The 26,519-nt window shown below is 37.1% G+C and overlaps 2 protein-coding genes across 3 annotated transcripts; both read left to right on the top strand.

Annotated features, from left to right (window-relative positions):
• Positions 1 to 666: 666 nt before the first annotated feature.
• Positions 667 to 10,562, top strand: rbm12 (RNA binding motif protein 12). 2 transcript variants are annotated; one of them, XM_032548447.1, is made up of 3 exons: positions 667 to 788; positions 3,597 to 3,659; positions 6,683 to 10,562. In XM_032548447.1, exon 3 carries the CDS (start codon positions 6,711 to 6,713, stop codon positions 9,414 to 9,416), a length of 2,706 nt encoding a protein of 901 aa, XP_032404338.1. In that variant the 5' UTR covers positions 667 to 788; positions 3,597 to 3,659; positions 6,683 to 6,710; the 3' UTR covers positions 9,417 to 10,562. The 2 variants fall into 2 exon arrangements, with proteins under 2 accessions (XP_032404338.1, XP_032404339.1); XM_032548448.1 differs by lacking the exon at positions 3,597 to 3,659 and having other exon boundaries at positions 672 to 788.
• A 5,565-nt stretch (positions 10,563 to 16,127) lies between these two features.
• cpne1 (copine I) lies at positions 16,128 to 25,650 on the top strand. Its single transcript, XM_032548449.1, is given in 17 exon segments — positions 16,128 to 16,206; positions 18,046 to 18,171; positions 18,276 to 18,455; positions 18,810 to 18,884; positions 18,983 to 19,054; positions 19,240 to 19,323; positions 19,444 to 19,533; positions 19,617 to 19,715; positions 19,801 to 19,887; positions 20,041 to 20,100; positions 20,239 to 20,256; positions 20,258 to 20,373; positions 21,295 to 21,349; positions 21,545 to 21,599; positions 21,789 to 21,922; positions 22,010 to 22,246; positions 23,350 to 25,650. Coding segments are annotated over 16 exon segments (1,602 nt in total). The 5' UTR covers positions 16,128 to 16,206; the 3' UTR covers positions 23,464 to 25,650.
• Positions 25,651 to 26,519: the final 869 nt, after the last annotated feature.

The raw sequence follows: 26,519 nt of genomic DNA, 5'->3' as shown, positions 1-26,519 counted from the left end.
TAGTGAATTAAATGTTTATCTATTCTTTGTAAAACAGCTCAAGCTCAATGAGCTTGGGTGGAGATTATTTGTGAAAAATCAATATTTACATTTAGATGTATTCTCTATTGGTCTGGGTGTAGGCTTTGACTAGACCACTCTAACACTCAATCATTCCACTGTATTTCTGGCTCCTGTTTGTAGCTGAACCTTTGCTTCAGTCTCAAGTCCCAGTCTTTTCCCCAAAATTCTGACAAGCTTCACTGTCCTTGCAGAGAGCATATTTTTTTATGTTCTATACAAAACAAATAACATGCATTGAGATGTAAAACAGTTAAAGGAGTCTGAATACATACAATCTGGATTAAAGTGCAGTGAAATGTCTATAAATTAAACAGTTTTACTGATGAATTGTACTATTTTCTTACACAAATTAATATTTTAGTTAATTGGCATGGTTTTAAATTTTTCAACAGATTAGAATTTATTTATTGGACGAAGTGAGTTTGCCTTAATATCAATATCTATAATCTAGATATTATAAATGAAATCCTTATGAACCACACTCCACTTACGGTGGCAGTAATACCTACCCGACGTTTTTTTTTTGCCAGCCGCCAATAAAAATTAAGAAGAGTTTGCTTTAGCCAGATTCAACCAGCAGGGGGCGGAGGCTGCACACTCTCGCGTCATTATTGCTGTTATCGCGGTGTTTGCGCCGACATTTCGTGCAGAAACACCCTGCAGAGAGAAGAAAAGACTCCCGTGTATGACTAAAACGTCAGTGTGTAAATTGACAAAATTCCTCGGTAAGAATCCACATTCGACAGGCCGCTTAATGACACTGTCCAGGCGGCTCGGAAAGCCCGCGTACTGCTCGGTTTTCAGCTCTAAAACACTCATTAACAGGTTTCACAAGCAGCTATAGCTGCTAATGGGAGGTTAGCCTCAATGGATGCTAATACAAATGAAACACGCTGGTTGGAATTAGTCGATAACGAGTTTTAGAAAATGTGTGTAGAGGATATGTGTCGAAGCTTTGCTTAGTTCGCACAGCATTGACTAAATATTTAGCATGGTTTTGCTCGAAATCTCGTATTTTTTGGTTGCCATTTACCGTTAGCTAGCTAGCCGAAATTCATTATTTTCTTCACGGTACAGCTCACAATGAGGTTAGCTGATTAACGTTTGATTCATTGTGTTTACGGCTGCATACAGGAAGCTGTAAACGCAAACAAAATATTTTTAAAGTATTTTATTCCAAAGTATTTTCATTCAAGAATCCAGTTTGATTAAAATAAAAGTAAACTGGAGCAATGATATTGCGACAGACTGGCGACCTGTCCAGCTTGTACCCCGCCTCTCGCCCGGAAAGTTAGCTGGAGATAGGCACCAACCCCTCCAGATCCCTCTAAGGGACAAGGGTGTACAGAAAATGGATGGAGCAATGATAATGGCATGTCTTGACTTAATTCATTACTTGAACTTAGACCAATTCTCTCAAGTAATTTATTTCATGTCGTATATGTACATGTAGATTATATAGGGGTGTTGGCAACATTTTCGAAACAAATTAGCATAGGGCTTCTAAACTAAGACTGTGTGTGTAGCCGAAGTCATTGTTTTAAAAGCTTGAATTCTGGGATAATGTATGTTCCCCCATTTCCATTGAATTCTGTGAAAACGTGAGATCCTAAATCGCAGTTTAATAGATACTGGTTTATTTCTCTCTATTTACAAGATTTATCTGTTTGCCCTGAAAGTGCATATATTGCTTCTCATTAATATAGTTTTTTTCTAAAGCAGGGCAAATGCTCAATGCAGTGCAAAAAATACAGTTTATTTTACAGTAAAATAACACATTTGCCACACATGCATTTTGAGTATGATGATACTTTAGCTGAAAAAAGTGGCCCTTGTGGTTCTGCTTTCTTTTTGCTCATTTGTGGTGTGTTTGATGATTAATGTTTACTTGAAAGTACTCTTGTTGGAGAACATAATGCAGGTTCTGAATGGCTTTATATCTTGTATGCATGATTTCAGTTTTGTGTGTAAAGGGACTGAATTACTGAAGATTATTAAATATAACAATTATTTTTATGAAATCCTGTTCAGAATGTGGATGCCAGTGGAGCTTTGTACGAGCAGAGTCAGAAATGATCAGTGACTGCAATAATAGCAAGAGGTTGGAAAAGGCATGTTGATTTGACCTCAGATATTTTTGATGCTGTCTTATTGTTTTGTCAGAGATTTGGTCTCCATGTTGCGTTGGCATGTCCCTCCTAATGATTTAGTTACTTTAAAAAACATGGGGAGTATTGTTTGTTTTGTTCTCTGATTCTGAATTTGCTGTTTAAAAATAAAAATCTGCATTTTTTTCTTCTTTTTGCAGGAAGTGGTTTTCTGAATCTTTCCAGCTTCATTTTGCATCGCTATTCCTTGAGTATCCAGGGTTGGTTGGATGGTTTCTTCTCCTGGTTTCTACTGTACTTTGGTCTTATTTCTCCTCTTTATGCTGCCTGTTTAGGTACATTGACACCAATGTGAGAGGATCATTACAACTTCAATGAAGATTACTTTTCAAAGCATTCAAAGAATTGTTCTTCACCTCTGTTGTCTTTTGTGTAATCTGCAGTGTAGCGCTTGGTTCTCTGGGGATGATGATGTTGAGCATCATGTTGTGTAGTACACTGCAGGCATGAAGCCATTTTGTATTTTCAACAATTTTAGCTTTGCTTGAGTTACAGAGGGCAGTGGCCCCTCAATCTTGAATGGCAATGCAGAGGATCTTACAAGTGGCAAGTTTGCTCCATCTTCTGTTGCTCTGCGTGTTTTATTGGTCTTAGCTGCCATATTGCTCTGCTCTTTTCCACTGTTTTTCTGTTCATCAGCTGCTATCTTTTGTTCTTTGCTGATAATCAGTTGTGAACGTTGCTGTGGTTTATATGATGCTTATGTTGCTCTGGTTGGCATGATGCTAATGCTGCTCTCAATAAATGTTCCTAAGATTTCTTTTTAAAAATTAACGATAATGCTTCTGTTGTCTACAGAGTTTCTCCTGCTGTCATAATATTAATGTTTGGTTGATATCATAATGTTTGCTGGTTAAGATGGTCATTCTGATGTGTTGTACAAGGAGGAGCTGAAGTGCTGTTTGCTGACTCAGATGTATGAAGATGCATATCTGTAAGATTTTGCTGAGTGCCTGATTGTGAGATAACTCCAGGGGATTTTTTGGTGTTGACATCTGGTTTCATCAGAACTTGGCTGAGTCCTTTGGATTTCTGGGGTAACTTTGTTGCTGTGATTATTTCATCCTTTACAAGTGTTTTAGTTCTTCCAGGTTGGGAGGCTTGTGTCATTAGTTGATTCTCAAAGTTCAGTTTTGATAAATCTTAGTATGTTTGTTCAGTTAAAATTTTTAGGCAGTCATACATTAATATGGTATTTTTCACATTTTGAGTCTGATACAGAGTTAGCTGTTGACACTGATTAAATTATAAAATACATTTTGCAAGTTACAGAAACACACCTTTCACTTTTTCGCCCTTCATGTCATTTTGCTGTATGAACAATGTTTTGAACAGGAATGTTTGTTTCTCTGACCCTTTCACCAGGTTTCAGTGTCCTGCAGAAATCCTGTAACTCAGTGAAAGTATACACACTGCTTAGTTGCATTGGTGAGTTTGAACTGCATGAGATTTATTTTTGCACCACATTTGATTAGTTTGAGCAAACAAAGCCGATTTCTCTGCATTCCAAGGTAAAAAAAACCCCTAAAACTTTCTCTTAAGAAGAGACAGTTAAGAGTTATTTTTTTAACTGAAGTCAGTAGTAGGGTTCAGAAACATCAAAAATGTTTAAAACTTTGATAAACCAATTTATCTTAGCTTGCTTTGCTTTGTTGTATGAACTCTAATTATCAGCAATAAAAATAGATTTTTAGCACACTTTTCTTGAGTTCAGTTAGTCATTATTTATCAGAAGCAGAGGTAGCATCACACCATGTCTGTAAGAGGAGTTCATTTAAAAAACATACTATTTAAAAAAAGATACAGACAATATTATGTAGTTGATCTTTTAAGATGTCTTGGATGTTATATTGGTAATCAGTTCTGCTAGAATGACTATTAAGCTACGCCTTCCTGGTATCTGTTGAATTTGGCTCAAGACTGTCTTCCACCTTTTGCTAGTTAAACTAAAACTTTTCCAAGGTGGTTACAAATTGGTATCTTATGGCAGAGGGCTGTTTCTCCTGCCCAAAAAGGTTAAGTACCAAATCAAACAGCAAAAAAAGAAATATTGAGCAAAATGCACAATAGGAGCTGTCTGTTGTAGCTCTCTGACTGAACAGCCAATATGAATGCATACAGAGTACATTGTTCTTTTAAATTTGCTTTTGTGCTTCTGACTTAATTTCGGAACATCTCATTGATACTGTAAATGGTTAACTTGGAATCTTCCAGTAACATCTCACACACCAAGTGTGGTTCTCAAAATCTGCTAGTTCATCAATATGAAGATTTTATAGATTGGAAAAAGAATGGACTTTTAAGTTTTGGATTGGTCAATGTTTCATTTTGGTCACTAGCTGATTCTCGGTACATCTCTAGTACAGATGTGTTCTCCTTTTCAGATGACTTAGTTCTCTATACACTGGTTTTGTAGCAGGTTTACAATCTGGAAGCAGCTATCTGTTCTGGACTTAAAGGTAGGACTGGGCAATTTGACCTCAAAAATGATATCTCAATGTAATTGGGTTAAATCTCAATATACAGTATTTGGCCATGATGCCTCTTCTCACCTGAAACAGACACACTTGGTTTTCCAGATGAGCTGGTAGAGAAACACGTGAGTGGTACCTTCAGGAGCGTATGCTTCCAGTGACTTGTATGCAGAAGGGTAAATATTTAGAGCCATTTGAATAGCTCACTTGAAATTAATGTTTTTGAGTTATTGCCCAGCCCCACTCAAGACTTTTTTAAGAAAGTCAAGAACCAACAGTTGGCCAGATTGTTATTTTAATTTATTGTCCTGAACTGTCCGGTAGACTCAGTTCAGTTGGGGTCCGAAATCACAATACTTGTTACATTTTCATCTGGTGCAGTTCGATTTCACACTGCATTGTGTCAAACGAACCAAACCCTTTGAAAAACCTGTTCCCCCCCTCGCCTGTGGTGATGCTGCACAAATAATCACTGAAGGAAACTGCACAAAAACCTCTGAAGAAGATACTGAGCACAACTTCCTTCTTCACCAAATGTAAACAAAAATGTAATGGTGTCAAATTTTAGTGGATGTAGTATTTGTCTTGTCTTTGATAAAAGGTCCCGAGCAATTTCTTCTTCTTCCACTACTCTAGATTTGTGCATTTGTTTTGGTTGTATTTACTCAGAATGCCTTTCACCACAGTGTGCTTCCTGCTTTTGGAGTGGTCTCCAGTCCGCTTGGCAATCGTATTTGAACTGTGCCTGTTCACGTCAACAAAACTGAGATCTACGTTTTTAGGCCAGCCATAGTTCACTCAGAATTCAATTGTGCATTCACCTCCCCCAAAATGAACCAGACTTTCTAAGCAAATGTACTACAGTTTGATTAAAGCTGACCAAACTGGGCATGTGTCAATGCATCCTAAATGGACTAAGATAAGAAGACTTTTTAAAAAGTGTTTTATGGAGCTGAATGGTTGCTTTACAATGTTGAAAATAAGTTGTTTTTTTTTTTTTTTTTAAAGGTGTCCAAGAAATTGATCCAGCTTCAGTTTAACTTTAGTACTTGAGGTGTAAAAATGTGTGTTTATTAGCAAAGTGTGACTATATCCTTCTGTTAATGAAATTGTGACTAAATGAGAAAATCTTACTTTGAAAGTAAGTTTGTCATTATTCGATGACCCATGAAACTCTTGAGTAAAATAGTACTATAGGTTTTTTCCCCCATTGTCACCAAAAAGTAATCTGTTTATGCCTCATATCACTTTGAGTTACTTTATTTTTGTAGTGTAAGCATCAGGGTAATTTGACATCAGAATGTTAATTTGTATGCTTTAGGTTTTCTACAAGCTAAACACATTTGCTGGATTAAACAGAAGGTACTTATTATCCAAACTGTCTTAAGATGATTTGTATTGTATGAAATGGCTTGTGTACCTGTTTGCTTAATATCAATTGATCACAGGTATTTGGCCCTTTTGTCTTAGTGTCTAGCCCATGAACAATTCTAAACATGGCAACATTTTGGACTTTATTTTTAGCTTTTAAATTAATGATTTGATTCAGTTATTTCTTGGCATGAAACTACAGTGTGAAATCAGAGTCTTCTGAATATTGGCTTTTTTGAGTTTCTTTTTTCATGCTCATAGCCTCCATTTGTTTTAAAGAGCAAAAAAAAATCTAATTTGCTTCATAATTTTATTGTTTTTTTTTCTGAATCAAGATTACCAAACTTGCGAGAGGTTGGCCTTTTAGTTTTTTTCATTTTTAAAGATTTTTTCAAAGTGATGCGTTTTTAAAATTCAAAACACCTCTGGTTTCCAATATGAGAGGCCAAAATAACTTTGCAAAGTTTGAAAAAAAAAAAAAAAAACGCTTTCTACATTATCAAAAATTTAATGTTACTTGCCTGCATAGTTTGAAGTCTGAAACATTTAGAAACTTCTCTGCTTCCCTCTGTTTTTCATCTGATGGTAGTATTGCTTTCTCCCCAGGTTGTAGGGCTGTTGTTAAACAGTCAATATGGCTGTAGTCATCAGGCTGCAGGGTCTGCCCATAGTGGCTGGGACCATGGACATCAGACACTTCTTCTCCGGCCTAACCATTCCTGATGGGGGAGTTCACATCGTGGGTGGGGAACATGGTGAAGCCTTCATTGTGTTCGCCACAGATGAGGATGCTCGACTAGGGATGATGCGTACAGGCGGGTCCATTAAAGGCTCTAAAGTGTCACTGTTACTCAGTAGCAAGACAGAAATGCAGAACATGATTGAACTTAGCCGCCGTAGATTTGAAGCTGGAGCAGGGCCAGTAGAGATAACAGCACCCACACCTGGAAATGCAAACCGCCAAGCACCGACAGCCTCCATACCCACGGTGCAAAGTGGGGCAGGAGGGAGATCTAGTAGCCATGGGAATCAGGGTTTTACAAACACCCCAGCTTCAGTGACTGCTGTAAGCTCATCACAAGACCAACCAACTAACAAAGCATCAGCAACCATGGCCAATGTGGTACCAAGCTTCCCCAATAACTATAGTTCAACTCCCACAATTTCCACAGCTCTATCATCACTCAATGCTGGTCCTCCACCCATCTCTGTTCTTGCCAACATGCCCTCCATGCCCCCAATGCCCACGTTGCCCACTATTTCAGTTCCTCCTCCAGTGTCCACCCTTCCGCCCGTTCCTTCTGTTACACCTTTATCCCAAGGTCCCCCAGTGCCACCTATAGCCCACCTTCCTCATATGCCCTCTCTACCTCCCTTCAACCCCTCTTTACCTCCCCCAGCAGGACTGGGCTCAGGTCTGCCTCTTGGAACCCCTAATCCCATGTTGTTCAATCCTCTTTCTCCATTGGCCTCACTTGGCCTTCAAGCTCATATGAAAGCTGCAGCAGTTGTTGCCACTGGAGCAGGGGGATCAAACCCTGATGAATTGTATGTTCTCCTCCAAAATCTCCCATTCTCCTGCTCGGAGATGGAAGTCAGGGACTTCTTTCGAGGTCTTGGAGTAGAAGGGGTTCGCCTACAGAGGGATGGGCAGGGTCGACCAAATGGAAGGGCATTTGTCAAATTCTTCTTGCCCCAGGATAGTTTTGAAGCTTTGAAGCGAGGTGGTGGCATGATGGGCCAAAGATTCATAGACATCAGTCCGGGCTCTGAGCATCAGTGGGCCAGCCTCAGTGACAGCAGGATGAGCCATGTGTCTCATAATATTAGTAAATTACATAATGAGCCCCATGATCATCAGAACCGTCGCATCAATGTTGGTCCTGGAGGCAGAGATCAACGAGAGAGGTCACGATCTCCTCACAGGCAGGAGTTTTGTGTCTATCTGAAAGGTCTGCCTTATGAGGCCAACAAGAGACAAATTAAGGAGTTTTTCAACAATTTGGCTATTGTAGAAGATAGTGTCTTTATTTCTTATGGCCCAAATGGGCGGGCTACAGGGGAGGGCTTCCTTGAATTTAAGTCAGAACAGGACTACAAGACTGGGCTTGGAGCTCACATGCAATACATGGGCTCCCGCTTTATCCAGGTCCATCCAATCAGCCGAAAAGGAATGCTAGAAAAGATTGATGCTATCCGCAAACGTGAAGCAGGACAAGGTGATGGCAAGAACCCAGATGGCATGAAAACACCAAGGAATTGTGTACACATTAGCAACATTCCCTACAACATTTCCAAGAAGGATGTCCGTGCCTTTTTTGATGGTATAGGCATATATGAGGAAACGCTGAAAGTCCTGACAGATAGTAATGGCAATGGTTTGGGGCAGGCCATCCTACAGCTGAGAACTGAGGAGGATGCTCGCAAAACTGAAAGGCTACACCGCCAAAAACTCAATGGCCGTGATGCCTTTGTCCATCTGGTGACCTTTGAACAAATGAAGGAGATTGAGAGAAATCCTCCACCTCAAAACAAGCGAGGTCAACGCAACCAAAGCCATCAGAACCAAAACCAGCACCAGCAGGCACCACCTAATCCCCAGCAGCCCCAGATTAATCCTTTTGCAGCCATGAGTGGTGATGAATTTACCTTTCTTAGAAACACGATGGGCAACCTCAACAGTAACCCGTTTGTTACGCCATTCTCTGCCCCAGGTAACGGGCTTGCAGGTCCTCCTCCCATGCCTCCTTTGGCAGCAGGATTAGGGGAAGTAAATCTAGGTGTTGCTCCTCCTCTGGTTCCAGGAATACCTGGCACTCCTATCTTGGAGCCACCTGGTTTTCGCCCTGGAGCTACCGGAGGTGCTCCTTTTGGCCAGGATGGGCTTCGAGGCCTAGTACCTTTTGACAATGCCAATAGAAAGGGAGGTGGAGGAGGACAGAACCGGGGTGGAGGGCCTAACACCACCACCAATAACCAGGGACTTCCAAGTGGTGGAGCAGCAGGTGGACAGCAAGTGTTTACTCCTGGGAACGAAGCCCTCCGGAACCCTTCGGCCCCTGGAGGATCCAACAACCCCAACAATCAGCGTAGTGCTGCTGGTCCAACAATCGTAAAGCTTCAGAACATGCCATTCACTGTAACTGTGGATGAGATAATGGACTTCTTCTATGGTTACCAGGTGGTACCAGGCTCAGTCTGCTTACAGTTCAATGATAAAGGCATGCCAAATGGTGAAGCAATGGTGGCTTTCCAGAGCCAAGATGAGGCTACTGCTGCAGTAATGGAACTTAATGACAGACCTATTGGAGCACGTAAAGTTAAAATAAACCTGGTTTAAATATTATTAATAAATGACTGTAAATAAGATTTTACATTCGTCTGGATCAACAACTCTGACTAAACCACAACCATGATTGATTCTGAAGTAAGCCAATTGTCAAGAACCTTGTTGAGACCTTCAGCTCAGTGACTGTCATTATCAAAACTCCTCCTTTGTGTAGATACCTACAGGTAAGCCCTGCCATTTGCAGGCTGTCCATAAAGGACTGTAATCCATATATTTTTTTTGGTTATTTTTCTGCATTTGCTCCACTGACTTTGCTTCTACAAACCCACAATGGTTGCGAATATGATGGTTATAATGATGTTGGCAGGATTTTGGTCCTTCCATATTATTTTCACTGAGAGTGTAGCTTTTTTTTCTCGTCATGTTGTCTACAGTCATCTGTCTTTCTTTGGTATGATAACCTTATTGTAAAGTGTCAAACATTGTTGCTGTATGTGCTTAATGCTCTGCTGCTGTGGTTTGAAATATACATGCTCTGTTGCTTGGTAAGATGAACAACCACAGTATGATGCTGTGATAAAATGTTTGTTTTTTTGATATGGTAAAAAATTTACATGCACTGTCGCTGCATTCAAATCTTTACATCCTATGTTGCTTTGTTGAAATCTGCCGCTGCGTTGAATCATGTTCAAATTTTGAAATTATGAGAAGCTTTTTTGCTGCGATCAAATGTCTGTGATCTGTTGCAATGGTGATTATGCTTACATCCCCTATTGTTTATTAAAATAATGCTGATTAAAACTGATGCATTGGTCAGTGTTACCACATAGAGGATGTGGGATGGCAAGACAGTGGAGTCGTGTTTTTCTTTTTTAACAGAGCTGCTAATTTTTTTTCTGTCACATTTATGATAATGCATTTTTTGAATTATGCTTCCCTGAATACCCCCAATCCCCTTTTTGCAGAAAATGTTTTGTAGGTGTTTGGACTGTAGAGTGCTGAGATGAAGTCTGTAGTGTTTTTAGTTTCTTAGAATTATGTTGCTTGTAAGTTCTATCATGATTCTGATGTTTCCACCTTAAAGCTCGTATTTGTTTCTGATATTGCTGTGAACAAATTTGTATGATCGTATTACCATACCTGATGTGGAGTCTCCTTTGCTTTGGCTAATAAATGGACATTCTTCACCTGCAGTGATCTCTTCCAACTGTCTGCTCGTCACTTTCTGATTATGGGAACTTGATTTAGCTTATACTTGTCTGTCTTGAAATACTTAACACAATTCAATATTTTTACCATTGTAAGTCTTTGTTTTTATAGCTTAGTATTGTGTTCCTCCATTCAAAATACTTGCACCTCCTACCCTGGATGTAAACCTTGATTCAGTAAGCTTATCCAATAGATGCCTCTTGTCCCTTTGGTTTTACGTTTCACCTGTTGCTTTAAATACCTTACAGCTATACTGCATTATCATTGACATCTGAAAGTACAGAAAGTTAAATAGCACAGTTTATATCTGTGCAATTGAAGGAGTACTATACTAAACCTTACATTTGTTGGACACTTTATTAGGTTCCCCAGCACTAGTTTGCAATGAGTTCGTCCTTACGGTCATGGATTCAGCATTGTCTTTGTTCTTTTTGGCTGCACATCCATAGCACAAATCTGCTGTTCACCACATTCCAACAGGTGGTGTATTGCTTCAAAATCTGTTGACAATGGGGGCCATTGGTATAGAGCAGGGGTGCATAACATAAACTTGTGGGCCATATCCTGCATACTTTAAATGTGTTCCTGCTCCTAGCACAGCTCAAATGCTTGGACTGCCCTTTTAGTATGTCCTCAGGTTCTGCAGAAGCCTGGTAATGGACCTACGTTTCATACAGGTATGTTGAATCAGGCAGAGATCTAAAACGCAAGAAATCACCCCTAAAGGACTAACAATACCACTGGCATATAGGGCTGAAGATTAATTAAGTTTATTGTGATTAATCAATTATTGCTATAATTGTTAATTTACTAATCAAATAATTAAGATACAGCCTCTAAAACATCCCATTTGCTGAAAGAACAGCACCTTCATAACAGTAAGCCAAAATAGTACAAAAATATATACATTTAAGATTAAACACCTTTGTCTTTAAATATTTTACCCAAAACTTCTGAAATGGCATAGTTTTAGCTTTACAATTTTGTAAAACAAACAAAAAATAGCCCAACATTGTAATAAGTAGAAAGGGCTGAGCTTTTCATATGTTGGAATTTTCTTATATACTGTTGCACACCTTGCTACAATTTATCAAGTGTATGCAAATGGATTTATATATTGCATGTTGGGCAAAAAGTTTTTCTCATGTAAAAGAGAAATTTAATTATTTTCATTTTTCTTATGCACTAATAGTGCATAAGTGCAATAGTGCATTTTCTAATAGTGCATTAAATAAACTTAAGCTAAATGAAAATTCTGCAGAATGTAAAAATTCTTATCCAGTTAATCTATAAATATAAAAATAGCCAATAGAATAACTGATTACTGGTTGTTAGCTGCACATAGGCTGTTTTTTTTCCCCTGCATTTGTGTTAGTTGTGATTTTCTTGCCGTTAATAAAAACATTATTTAAAATGAGATTACATCAAACCAAAATAAAATGTTTTATAGCACAGAAAAGTGGGTTTAATGGAAAACATGCTTAACACCAGCAGTATGTAACTATTTACAAAACATATTTACTTTAATACTGTCAAGATATTGTGATGGTATGGTGTGAGACAGATGATCTGTAAAAAAATAAATGGAGCTCCTCCCAGTGCTACTATATTACCAGCGCCAGTCGGTCATACTCGTGTATGCGCTGCTAAATGTGCTAATGCTGTTCTAGCCAGGAAAACTGGTTAACTGCTGTGATCAGTGGCCTTGCTAACTAACTCTGGCATTTGTGGCAAACTCCATTGTGGTGAACCAGCTGTTGTATAATAAAAAGGGAAAGGCTGTGAGCAGCATGTACATCAGAATGATTGACAGTGCTAAGACCTTCCTCTTGGCTGTGATTGGTTGTTTCTGACGACCAATCAGAAACAACCAGAAAGTATTTGTAAAAACATTTTTTACGAAAGTTACATACTGCAGTTGTAAAAGCTATGTGAATCCCAGTAGAAGCATTACTGGAAATAGTTTGGTCTGGAGAAGACTCAAGGAGTGTTGAACCTTTAAAAAGATACAAGAGCCATGTCCAACTGAATATAGATGTGTGCATGGATTATTTTTTTAATCTGTTTAATAAAAGTGAAATGGGGTACAGATGATGCTGTGCTGCTGGTGTGGAAAGAGCAGAGTTTGTGTATTATAGTAAATCCAGCTGGTGGACTTTCAGGATATGACTAAGCGGTGAGTGAGCTTTATTTTTTTTAATGGGACCAGCGAGCTGTTGATCATGCAACTATTGAGATTTAACAGAAGGCATATCTTACAGGTGAGTGATGGATACATGAATTATTGAACAGCATTATGATGATTCTCTTCAGTTGTCAAAGGAAAATTCACAAACAACGTTGAACTTGATCTTGTAAGTGGCAGCCCTGCTAATGTGATAAACAAGCAAATAGGGAATTTGACTGGATGGGACTTAAAAAAGGTGATCTGTAGTTGGCACCCTTGATGTGGTAAAAGTGGAATATGGATTTTAATACTTGTTGACAACTTAAGATCTGCTTACAACCAATGAGAGCTGTTATTGGTTGCTACAAATAAAAACATACCCTCAAATTTATAATAGGAACTGTCAAAAATGCATTTAATGTGAATGAAAAGTTTAACTATACTTTAGAAAGTTAGCTATTAAGTTAAGTTTGCTATATATTTTAATGCCCGGAAAGTATCAAAAAGTTAAAATTATCAGAGGAAAATTATTTTATTTTTCAATTGGACTGCTAATAAACATATAAATATAATTAGATTCAAAGTAATTTTCTGTATTGGATTAGAAGTGTAGAGTTTCAGTTATTAGAAATAATTGAGGAGAAACGGATGTATTTGGCCGTTTTTAAATCATGCTTCATGCTTGGATCAAATTTTCTTATTTTGACAACTCATCAGTGCTATGCTCTTTAATAGATTTGAACTTAAACTACAATGCTTGCAAAGATATTCATAATTATTTAACACATTTATTCTACATGTATTTTTTGGGGGGGTGGGTAGTTATACAATAGATCTGGACCAAGTAGTGCATAATTGTGAAGTTAAAGGCATAGAATAAATTGTATTTAGGTCTGAGCATTTTTAACATGTGGGTATGGTTTGATCTGAAGCATTTTTCTTGATTTGTATATTTAAGGTTGTTGTCCTACTGGAAGGTGAGCTCTCATTCTATTTCCAAGTTTTTGAAGTCTAAAATAGGTTTTCTTACAGGAGTGTCCTGTATTTAGCACAATGCACCTTCTCCTCAACTTTGACCAGCTTCCCTGTGCCTGTTGAGGAAAATTGTCCACATGGCATAATGCTGCAACAAGAAGATATTCTAACATGGGTGTGGTGTGTTCAGGGAGATGGAGATTAGTTTTTCTTCACACATAGCTTTTTGCAAGCAAATCTAAATAAATTACTCAAAAATTTAATTATGGTGTCAATCGAACACATTGTTCCAGGTGTTTGCTGTGTCAGTTGAATGTTATGTTCAAACTTACTTGTGATTTTCAATAATAGTTTTCTCCATTCCACTTTTCCACAAAGGGTAGATTTGTGAATTGCACAACTAATAGCTGCCCTGTCCACATAAGTATATATATTATATTAGTGGAGTCACTGCAGCTTCTCCAGAGATACCATGGGCCTCTTGGCTGCTTCTCTGAATAATATTCTCTATTAGCTGACAGCCATGTCTTGTTAGGTTTGGATTTGTGCCTTATAATTTATTTTTTAGGTGATTGAACAGTTATTTGTGAGATTTTGAAAGCTTGGGATATTGTTACATAACCTATCTCTGCTTCACAAAAACACTAATAACTTTTCCCCTGACTTTTGTACCGTGTTACTTGGTCTTCATGATGCTGTTTGCAGATTAATGTTCAATAAAGTCCTACATCTGTTTCCCACCACTTTCCTATTATGCTCTACTTCATGGCATAACAAGTACATTAAAATGCATTGAATCTTGTGGTTGTAATGTGACACAATGTGGGCAATGAAAATATCAAATACACCTCTCAATCTAATATTCACAAATATATTTCTATGATTAATGATTAGCCTGTTGTTAGGTATGGTGCAATAATGATGTTATGAAAGTATGGAACTGACTTTGAATCTGTTTATATGATTGGATTGATTTGTCTGTATATATATAAACTGGATTTGTTTGTTTTTTGAAGTACCATAAGACAATAAATAAATGAGCTGGATTGAATTAATTGGAAAAAGTCGTGTGTTTGATTATATTTTGTAGGCTGTCTGTTGTAATTGGTAAAGATGGTTTCCAGCAGATGGTTTTTAAAAATGAATAGTGAGTCAATGTGGCTAAATGTTAACATGCAACTGAAGACAGCATCAGCTAGGAGGTAGTGTTTACAGGAAGTGGCATGCAGATTGTGGTATTCATAGTGGGTAACTGGCACACGTAGCTTTTTCTTAAGCAAAGATTTTGTACTTTTATCTATAAATTAGATAATCTCCTAATATTTTTTTTAAAAAAAAGATAAATGTCATCATTTGTCAAAATCATTGTATTGAGGTGCAATTGTGATGATGGCCTGTTGGATGTAAAAGTTTTGAGATTCTCATGTTTAATAAGGCAGATGATGCTACAAGTCTTTTGTGTGTCTTTTGTTGCTGATATGTTGTTCGAAAGTGATTTTAAAACGCAGAATGATTTAACCCTTTGAATGAGCTTGGTTGGTGCTATGGTAAGACATATTTTCCATTGACATGTGCTTTTATTGCTCTGTATTATCAGCCAATGGACTAAGTATAGTTTTTTGTTTAAAAGCTTATATTTTTAAGATAATTGTGTAAAATGAAAGGTAAGGTAGCTGTGACTTCTTGTGCTGGAAGAGAAAATGAGCAAAACTTTGCTTGTGGAGTAACTTGAGGTTATGTTGAAAATATTTCACTATGATCTTGATTCTATAACCTTACATTAGGACTACTGCCAGCGAGTGAATGTTTAATAATTCAGATCATTAATTGCATTGAAGGGGGATGTAAATTTGTAATGTTATGTTGCAGATCATTGATCATTTCAACCTGCTGCTTTTTTTTTAGATATCGTACATGTTTTGTCTGTATCCTGTGATGGACAGTTTTCTAATTAGGTGGTTTATGCAAATTAAGTAAAGGATTTTATGCTTAATTTGTAAAGTGTGTCGCCACTTTTATTGTGAACGACTGTGACCGTCTTCTATACATTCTAACTGACAAACAGTTTGTCCAATCAGAGCATCCGCTTTGCATCAGACTGACCAATCAGAGAGACTCGGTTTTTTAATAAAGTATTAGCTAAACTTCCTGGAAGTTGGGGGCAGAGCTAGCTGTTTTGTAAGTCTAATATTTACAAAAGAGATATATTTATTTGCAGCAAAATAATAATAAAAAAAATCTCGTCTGCAAATATTTAAGTGACTGCTCTAGTAGAGAGGTTGGTTTACGTTTAGTGGTATTAAGGCAGCTGCAACAGCGGCGCTGTGGGTGTGGTTCTTTCATCCGCCTTGGTGTTTGTTCCTGTGGTTTGGAAGAAGAAAAAAGCGCTCTGAAAAGGTGATTACTTTTAGATTTACTTCACTTTGTGTTTCTATTTCTGAATTGGTGTGTGTGTGTGTAGCTATAGTTCTTGCTTATTCAACTGGCGAGGTAATTTCTTTTTTACTATATGTGATTAATTAATCTTTATCATGCCGTGCTTCCTTGTTCTCCAAAAGAGTGTGAAAGAGGGTATAGTGTAACAAATACTCATGCATAACAGATAGTAGAAATTGTATTTTTTTTAGTTAAATGACACAGAGTCCGTCTATAGTTGTGCAGCAGATGGAGAAAACTGTGCAGTGACTCATCAGAGAATATCGTCGTAAAACCGGTTTAGCGTGCTTTGTAGATACTTCGAGTTGTGTAATTGCTATATGAAGTTTAAAGAATTGTACAATATATATTTTTTGGGTCTTTATAGTCTGAACACAGTGAAGCTGCATATCTGGGTTGATTTGCATGTCTTTGCCTTCTTGGACGGCTTTTCCTCATCATGGTGAAGATATCAGATTATAAAACGCAAAGCTTGAGGTTTAAGTGAATTTTTTTTAATATATGGATGGCAAGTTTATTTGTATAACACCAGTAATCCATAATGTAATTCAAAGTGTGTTACAGGAAAATAAAATAACAAGTAAAGAAATTTACAATAAAGACAAGAGAGTGTAAGAGGCATTTTATAGTTTAGGACAAGTGAGGTCTATATTTGACCAGCAATTTTGAAATGCAATTTGGCAAAAATCTATTTAGTGCTTTATAGAGTATTAACACAATTTAAAATTCAATTCTATCTTTTTATAAGGAGTAATATACATATGAACAATATGATTTGATCCTTTGCTTGTGTTAGTACTCCTAACACCAGTAAGGGGACTTGGGATGAGCTGCAGCTGCTTGCTTTATCGTTTTTTCCCCACTTAGATACCAATACAATAATCTAACCCTCTGAGGTTAAAAACATGTAGTTTTTTTCTTTATCCTGATGTGACAGCAAGCCCTTTATTATGAGTGTTGTTTACATAGAAAGCTTATTTAGCAATTCTTTATGTTAATGTTGAAATTTAAGCCAGTATCCCTAACTCTACGTAACACCTTTCTGGCATGACATCTGGTCTTTTTTCCTAGATATAGTTTAAAGACAAGCTCTAATCTTGTGTTTTTTGTGCATTAAGCTTTTGTGCATTTTTTGTGCATTAAGCTTTTCCTAGATATAGTTTAAAGACAAGCTCTAATCTTGTGTTTTTTGTGCATTAAGCTTGAGAAAATTCTTACCCATCTACTTATTAATATTTTGGACACTCTTATTTGATGACTTTGGTCATAGCAGAAATGTAAATGTCTGAGCCATCATTATGTACGGGAGATTATGATGCGGTATAATTTCAGTGAGGGGGATCAAATAGATGTTGAATAAAATTTTCCTGAAAGTGAAGTCTCGAGAAACACCATATGTTTACACATGAGCTGAAATGACATTTCATGCTCTCATTTTGTAGTGTTACACTAGTGTAGTAGTGTTTCTTTTACTGGTATTAAAGTTGTACTTCACTTTTGTAACTTTGGCTGTAATAACTTATTTGATTGTATTAAGTGTATTTTTTGTGGTTTTGGTTGACCTTAAAGAAATATGCATATAACTTGCGTAAATGTATGCTCCAACTTTTGCAGAGGAGCACTATCATTAATTTAAAGCCATATTGCTGATTTATGTGACCTTGTTCAAATCTTTTTCCTAAATGACCAATTTCTCTGCCACTTTACATTTTCTACTTGTCATTTGAAATATAATTACACTATGTTGAATGTAATAGCCTCTAAACATTTAATGTTTGGTGGAAAAAATTATGTTCAGGTCTTTTTAAAAAAATTTTTTTATTAATTACAAATTAAACCGGAGATGTTTTATTTTCTGGGCTAATCAACACACTCCTATTTGCTCTTTTTCAGATGGCAGACTGTATCTCTAAGGTTGAGCTGACGGTTTCCTGCGCGAACCTGCTGGATAAAGATGTTGGCTCAAAATCAGACCCTCTTTGTGTACTGCTGCAGAAAACAGGAGACCAATGGACAGAGGTAATAGCTCTTTGCTCGTTACATTTTGTTTTTTCCCATATCGAATTCATATTTGAGGTAAACCCAATGCACCTATCTCTTCCTGTCGCTTTGCGCTTTGTCAGCTGTGTCGCACTGAACGTCTGGACAACACCTCAAGTCCATCCTTCAGTCAGCGCCTGAGAGTGGATTATCACTTCGAGATGGTTCAGAATCTGAAGTTTGGGGTCTACGACATTGATAACTCCACTTCTAATCTTGCCGATGATGATTACCTCGGAGGGACAGAGCTGACGCTGGGACAGGTAACCACCATATAAGGCAGATCTTTTACCTGTTTTAGTGGTAAAAGATCTGAAAATGTTAAAGTTTTAAGCATGACCTTGCTTCGTTGTTTATGCCAACATTCAGTTATTGGTTCATGAGAATCAAGCCACCCTTTTCAGGCCAATTTTTGGTTTCATAAAAGCTTTAGATTGAATATCAAGGAGTGATGTCAGTAATGAAAGAATTACTTTTCATTACTGGTTTTCTTTAGCTAGCACACCGATGCTGAATTTTTGTGTCACAGAGTAGAGAATATCAGGAATATTGTAAACTTCTTAGCAATAAAAAGCTAAGTTAAAGCTCACGATTTCTTTGTGTTTCTGTGTGTTCAGATAGTTTCCAGCAAAACTATAACCAGACCTCTTCAGCTGAAGAAAGACAAGCCAGCTGGGAAAGGAAGCATCACAGTAAGTAGCCTGAATTTTATTGAGCAAAGCATCTCATTGTACAGTTTGTCCTTAAGGAATCGGTGATGATGAAGCATTATTAATGTCACTGTCTGTAGATCACTGCAGAGGAAATAAAAGACAACAGAGCCATTGTGTTGGAGTTGGAAGCTAAAAAGCTTGACAAGAAGGTAACAGCTAAAACTCTACTAAGATTGCTGAAAAGTTCAATTTTATTAAATGAGAGCAAGAGCAACATGGTCTTATTGCTTTGCTGTGATAAATGAACAAACCTGTTGCCTTCCATAACATTCAATTTTGTCTTCTTTGTTCTTCAAAACAAACTTGTTGAGAAAACTGATTTTTTTTTCTGCAGGATACATTTGGGAAGTCTGATCCATTCTTGGAGATTTTTAAACAAGGAGAAGATGGGAAATGGCAGCTGGTTCACAGAACAGAGGTAAAGATTTTTATTCATGTTTCTGCAGCTTTCATGGGCAAAGTTATCATAATTTCCTTCTACATCCACCCATTTCTGGTCTTCTATGGTAAAAAAGATGTGATGTGTCTTTGTGTGCAGGTGGTGCAGAACAACCTGAACCCCAGCTGGAAGAAGTTCACTGTTCCACTGCAGACCTTCTGCTCCTGCGACATGGAAAAACCTTTGAAGGTTTCACCAATCATGATTTAAGTTCCCCCATAACAACCAATCAAATCTTCATTGGTTTCATTAAATCCTTTCCTCCTCTGCAGATGGATTGTTCAGACCACGACAATGACGGGTCTCATGATTTGATTGGTTCTTTCACAACAAAAGCCTCGGAATTGATGAAAGCTGATGGTGGCTCACCAGTGAGTTCAGTAAAAGTAAAACTTGGAAGTTCATTTGTTTCTGTTTGCCAGTGGTCATTAAGTTGTCCACTTTGCAATCGTTTAGGTAGAATTTGACTGCATCCACCCAGAGAAACAGAAGAAGAAGAAAAGCTACAAGAATTCTGGGGTTGTGTCAGTGAAGAGCTGTAAGGTACGGACTGCAAGAGTTCAGGATTGTTTTTATTAGGTTCTATAAGAATACTTGTGATTGAATAAGCATTGAAAACTGCGTTGTGTTTATTTCTTAGAATTAGATTTTAAGTTTTCAATCATCTGACTTTTGGTTTCATGTGTTCCCCTACAGCTGATGACTCAGTACACATTCCTGGACTTTGTGATGGGTGGCTGCCAGATCAACTTCACTGTATGTCCACATACACTAATGCACAGATTAAATTTAATATTTGATTTTGACCAGTTTCAATTACATCACCTCTGAATTACTAACTTCTTGGGATTTCAGTTTTTTATTGAAATAAATCAATGTTTGTCGACACTTTAGGTTGGCATCGACTTCACCTGGCTCAAATGGTGATCCTCGCTCGCCCAACTCTCTCCACTACATGAGTCCGGATGGGCTGAACCAGTACCTGTCTGCTCTGTGGTCTGTGGGACAGGTCGTCCAGGACTACGACACGTTAGTACACAACGATCCACAAACTATACCCGTACAGAGTCAGAACGTGAAACAGACTAATCTCAGCAAATTAAAACATCATTAAGTTTATGTCTCCATTGATTCATCTAAAAGAAACCCCAGGTGTTGAGTGCAAATATTAAATAGTACATGGATATACTTTCAGTAGGCTATCATTCTGTTGTTAAAATGCTTTTTATTTTATAATTAAGTATTATAACTTTCCGAGAAACAGAAACTGTGTCTATGATTGAATTATCCATACAGCCTAATTCATCAAAAATAACAGAAATACAATAATAAAATTAACTTTTGATATTTTGATTTATCTCCATCCATCCACAGGAACACTACTTAACACCAAAGTTTCACATCCTTCTAAAACTCTATGCTCAATGTTCTAGATTATGTAATTTATGCTTACCTTTTACTACCTAATTTTTTCTGCTTTAGAACCTTTCTAATATCATTGTTAGAACAGCCGCTTTATTTATTTGCATTTCCAAATCTCTGTAGGAAAGAATAATAATTAACGTACATTCAGATCTTTTGCATACAGCTCCCAGTTTACCTGGGTGATAATCTAAAACTGACACCTAGACTAAGCTTTCAATCTACACCTGCATCCTGAACTCAACGGTCTGCAGCTTTTTCATAGTCTTCTAGATCCAATATTTCTTTGTGCAAAATTTCTGTTTGGAAATACTATTTCCCCTTTCTAGTCCTGTTGGTTGCAGATTTTCATCTACAACCAATTCAACTTCCTCATATTGCACATTTGCTTTCATTATTATAATTTCTGCTTGTTCAAAAAAATTCCCAGTTAGAACTGTTTGAAATTATTGAGGCCGGTTGTAATTTTTTGATTTTTATTTTTTTCAACATATGTGACTCTAACAGCAGGTGTGTGTTCTGTTGCAGTGATAAACTCTTCCCAGCATTCGGGTTTGGAGCCAAACTGCCTCCAGACTTTCAGGTCAGCTTTTATAACCAACCTGTTAGCTAGAATCTAAAGTACAGCCTCATGCATGACAAGCCTGCATAGATTGCAATCAGCAATAGGAACAATCGTGGCAGCATTAACAAGCTAATATTAGCAGTTTTTTATTAATGATTTACATTTATTTTATTGTTGTGCAATCACTGAACTGTTGTATTGTTGGTTTCACAGGCGGCCCATCATGAGTTCGCTCTCAACTTCAACCCCACTAATCCATACTGTCAAGGTAAAGTAACACAGATGCAACATAAAGCCAGGGGATATCATGGAGGGCTGCTGAACACTAATCCTAAGTATAATACTAATATAGGGTTGGCAGAAATGAAGCCATTTCAAATCACAGGTTATTTTCTAAGCTTTGTTTGTCTGCATTGTTTGATTACTTCCTCCTCTGCTCTGCCTCTGTGTCTCTCAGGCATTCAGGGGATTGTGGATGCTTACAGAGCGGTTTTGCCTCAAATTAAACTGTCCGGGCCCACAAACTTCTCTCCCATCATCAACCACGTCGCTTCCATCGCCTCCAGTGGCGCTCAGGCTCCCACCGCCTCTGTGAGGAGCCGCAAACATCTTAAGTACACAAAAATCTAATCTAACAAGCACAATCCTGTAGAGTCTGATCTTGTTTTGTTTCTGCAGCAATACTTCGTTCTCCTCATCCTCACTGATGGCGAAATCACCGACTTGGACCAGACCAGGGATGCTATAGTTCGGGCATCCCGGCTGCCCTTGTCGATTATTATTGTGGGGGTGGGGCCGGCTGATTTTAAGGCCATGGAGCTTCTGGATGGAGACAATGGCGTCCTCAAGTCCACTGTTGGCGAGGCCGTATCCAGAGACATCGTCCAGTTTGTCCCATTCAGAAATTTCAAAGATGTAAGTCTCTTGATAAATGATGGATGCACATTTTCTCAATTTTGCCATATAAAACAAAAACAGTGAAACTTCTTTTGATTCTCAGTCTCATTAAGTGGAAATGACAAACATCACTTTATACAGGAGTGCCTTGTCGCATGTGGTTCTCAAACTGTGGTACACATACCAATGGTGGTACTTGGGTTTCCTTTAGTAGTACTGAGAACATATTTCATCAGTTTTTGCAATATAAATAGATTAGCACTGATGTAGAACTGAGTTGTTTGCGCATGTCGATCTTTGCGTCATCAGAAATTTCTCAAAAGAAAGGTGAAGTGGAGAACATTTTGCAAATTCTAATTTCTGAGTAAAAGTAATGCACATTATCAAATAGTTTCCTTCAACTAAATTATAAATGTCCAGTTGGTGACAACAAACTAAAAAAAGTAAATAAACCATCTTGTGTTAATACTGCTTTTACATGTCAATATCGTGGAAAGTTTTAGTATTTATGGAGATAATCCAGGTTCTTGGGAACTATAGCATTTTGTGAAGTTTAGGTTGCTGCTTCTTCACAATATACTCAGTTTAACTTGCCTTGACATTAACAATCTTTACACTGACTAAAGTTAGGAAAAATAACTATTTTCTGAAAACTATGTGTTGAAATTAATACTCCTATTGAGTGTTTTTAAGGAGACTGGTTTACTGGGCTTCCTTAGTTTTTCTTTCATGGATGTCTACAAATCTATTTTAATTTGACATGTTTTTTAAGAAAAGCTTTAATGTTTCATTAATATTGAATGGAACTTGTACACAAATAGAAATTGTTGCGCAAATATTTGCATCAAGTCTAAAACCCTATAGTCATGGTTAATAAACATCATATTTGTTTTTTCTTTTTGTTTGTGCAATTTATTCCCTTATGTCAAAGTACTGCAGAAACACAATTTTAGATCTGAAAGACTTGTGTTATGCTTTAAGAACTTTTACAATTCAAGATAGGGAGAGTTTTTTTTGTTTGTGCCAGAAAAAGATGAATCATGCACTGGAATAACCTTTTTTGATTAAAAAAACAAAAAAACAGACCTGCTATACATTGACATCTGTCTTTTTTTGCCCAGGCTCCCATAGCGACGCTGGCTCAGGCTGTTCTCGCTGAGGTCCCCAACCAGCTTGTGTCTTACTTCAAAATGAGAGGCCTCGAACCGCAGAAACAAGCTGCTCCCAAATCCTAAATGTCGCCTGCGTTCCCCAAGTCTACACATCAAACTCCAGTCTAATCTCATTCCACATCACAATAATGTAGTTATATGCGTCACACAATCAACCAGTCATTGATGAGTAGCATGAAGTATCTACCAATTGCAAAGCAGTACTTAATCTACAAGCCTTTTCCAATAATTCTGGGTAAATCCCCTTTTAAAATAGTTTTATTACTACATACTTTACATATTTATCTCTCTAGCACCTAAATGATAATAAGATAGATTAGGACTTTTGCTTCTTTATAACTAACTATGCATGTTTCGTGTCAAGTGTGAAACACTGAGCCACACACAGGAAAATTTTATCACTCTCTCTAGTGGACATATGTGGAACTACAGGAGCAGGTATCTCACCACTCAGTATTTTCATTCCCAGTTATTACCAGAACTTTTGCACTTCAACCAGCTGTGTTTTTGTGGTCTCTGATGAGCTTTATTGATTAGGTGCCAACACTTTGCACTTTGCCTTTGCCTAAAATGCTGGAAAACTAGAATAGAATGAAAGATGCAATCAGCTTTGCACCTCAAGCCTTACTCAAAACATTCTTGTTGCCTTATTTTTGCAATGCAGCCGTGCCTGTAGGATGCTTCTCAGCCATTATAGCCTGAGGTTAGCAACATAGCTAACATTAGCTTGTTGATGACGCCATGATTATTCCTATTGCTGCATATTTTACTTTGTTGGTTACCAGATCATAAATTGTTAAATCTACTATATTTGTGCAGTTGTAAACCTTCGTTGTTGCCTCCATCATGATGGTCATCTCAGTGCATTTTTTTTTTTACTTTAAATGAGACCAAAGCATATGGTCAGAATTATTACATGCTGAAGATGCAGTGTAAAAATCACACTATCCGTAATAACACAATAGAACCAGAACAGAAAATGTTGTTAAATTGTCAAAACTCACATTTATTGTCATTAAATACATTTATTATCTGTAATGTACACTGCTGCCAACATTTCCAACAGTAATCACTTAACTAGTACTTGTGCATTTATTTCCAGTGATGGTCACTTAAAATCACATTTAACCACTTTAAATCACCACTTTAAAAAAACTTTCTTTACATCTTGGGATAAAAATGTAAAAAAAAAATTAAAATAAACTTCCTTTACATTTTGGGATAAAAAGAGTAATGTATTTTTTGTCTTTTGTTTTCTATAGTTTACTTTTGAACTTGTGCAGAGGAGAGTTGATCATGTTTGGGAACAGTTTAAATAAATGCCACATTTGCACAAAATGTGTTTGCTGAAAGTCTTTGGGATGGTGCTGAAAGTGCTAAAAATAGCTTGAAACGCACACCGACAGTTATTGTCTCCTCTTTGAGCAAAACTGCTACATCACATCATTCTCAGCCATTATCTTTGCATAGTGTGCCTTTTTTAGTTTATAAAACTGTTTTAGTCAGGAGAAAAGAGGTAGCTGCATACAATCCTCTTAAACAATCTTTATCTTTGGCATATTCTATATCAGCATCATGAAACAAATCTTTCGTTTACTTTCAATGGAAGCTATTTTTATGCTTTCATTTGGTTCTTTCACCTTTTGTCGTGGTTTAGATATGCGCTGACGTTCATCTTTGGGATTAGTGGTTTATTTCCTTGTCTAACCTCTTGAAAAATGCCTGGTGTCTGGTAAAGGGACCTTCAGTAGCTTCTAAAAGTAAACATTTGCTTTTTAAAATAAAATAACATATCTGCTAAAGGAATAAAAGCAAGCATTTTTGATATCTTTTTTTGTTACCTATTCGACTGCAAATCCAGATTTTTTAGTTTTCATGCCAAATTGCAGTTTAAAATTTAGTTAGCTTCTCTCAGGTTTTAAACCCTTTTGGTTTAATTGATGAATTGGTCTTGAAATAGTTTTCTTTAAAATACCTTTAAAGTAAACTCTTAACTCTGTTAAATCATGCAAGCCATTTTTCTCTTGTCTTTTCATTGTAATCTTGCCAACATGTCATGTGATATGATGCTGGATTCTCATTAAGTAAAGTCATTCCTGCTACATCATTTATAGCCTGCAATTATTTGTTTTTAACATCTGAACAAATGCTCCAGTATCTATCATGGTAAAACCAGTATATCAAATAACATGTCTCTTCCAATACTGCATGTTTGAATCAATAAATAAAAGCAAGTTTGGTAAACAAAGATTTCTTCATGTGTGCATTAATTGACTAAAGTGAGTTATTCTGGTTCCCTTTGTGCCATGAAATTCCATCTTCAGATACTTACAATAATTCAGTGGAGGTTTTGAAAAACATAACACTAAAATATGCAAAGGTCTCCATGACGGGTAGAATAACAGATGAAATGCAAAAGCATACTTTTTCTTTTCTATTAACAAGGGCTATAAATGTTCCATAAAATAGGCATATCTGTTATGTTACTCTACATTTTAGAGAACCTTCCATCATATTTAATCTGAATTCCAGAATTAAATTCAGCATTTTTAGTTTTTAGTCATTTGCCTTTGTAGTTATTGACAGCAGTTTTCACAAGTGTAACAATTTGTTGGATAAATGCTTGGGAAACTTCTCTTTTTGATTAGTGTGACCTAAAAGTAATTTGCCTCCATTGAAAATTCTTTAAAAGCCCATTGATGAATATAACAGGAAAAAACCCCTACAAAATGTTATGCAAAATTAAACATTGATCAAATGCAAAAATAAAATACTTTTGTTAAAATACTTCAGCCAGTGTTGAGGCTGCTGGAAGTGGGGGTCCACTGTGACACTTCGAATCTGGTCAGAATGAAAGTCTGATCCAGCAGCAGGAAATAAGATCAATGTCCAATAGCTTTGCTGCCAAGTATATTGAGTCCAATTTCAGAGACTTTTGAAGGTCTTATTTCGCTAGTGTAAAATTCAGCACCACACCAATACTGTATTATTGTACAAAGCTTAAAGATGCAGAAATGCAGGTTATGTCAGTTGATTCATGACCCTGTTGCTAACCTTACTAATTCAAGTCAAGTACCGGTTTAAGTGTTACGTTTTGTAAGCCTCAGCCTCTGTTTGTA

Source organism: Xiphophorus hellerii, chromosome 20 (assembly GCF_003331165.1).
Source record: "Xiphophorus hellerii strain 12219 chromosome 20, Xiphophorus_hellerii-4.1, whole genome shotgun sequence".
In the NCBI taxonomy this organism is placed as follows: domain Eukaryota; kingdom Metazoa; phylum Chordata; class Actinopteri; order Cyprinodontiformes; family Poeciliidae; genus Xiphophorus; species Xiphophorus hellerii.
The sequence above is the reverse complement of the archived record's forward strand: the minus strand, read 5'-3'. Positions and strand labels throughout refer to the sequence as shown.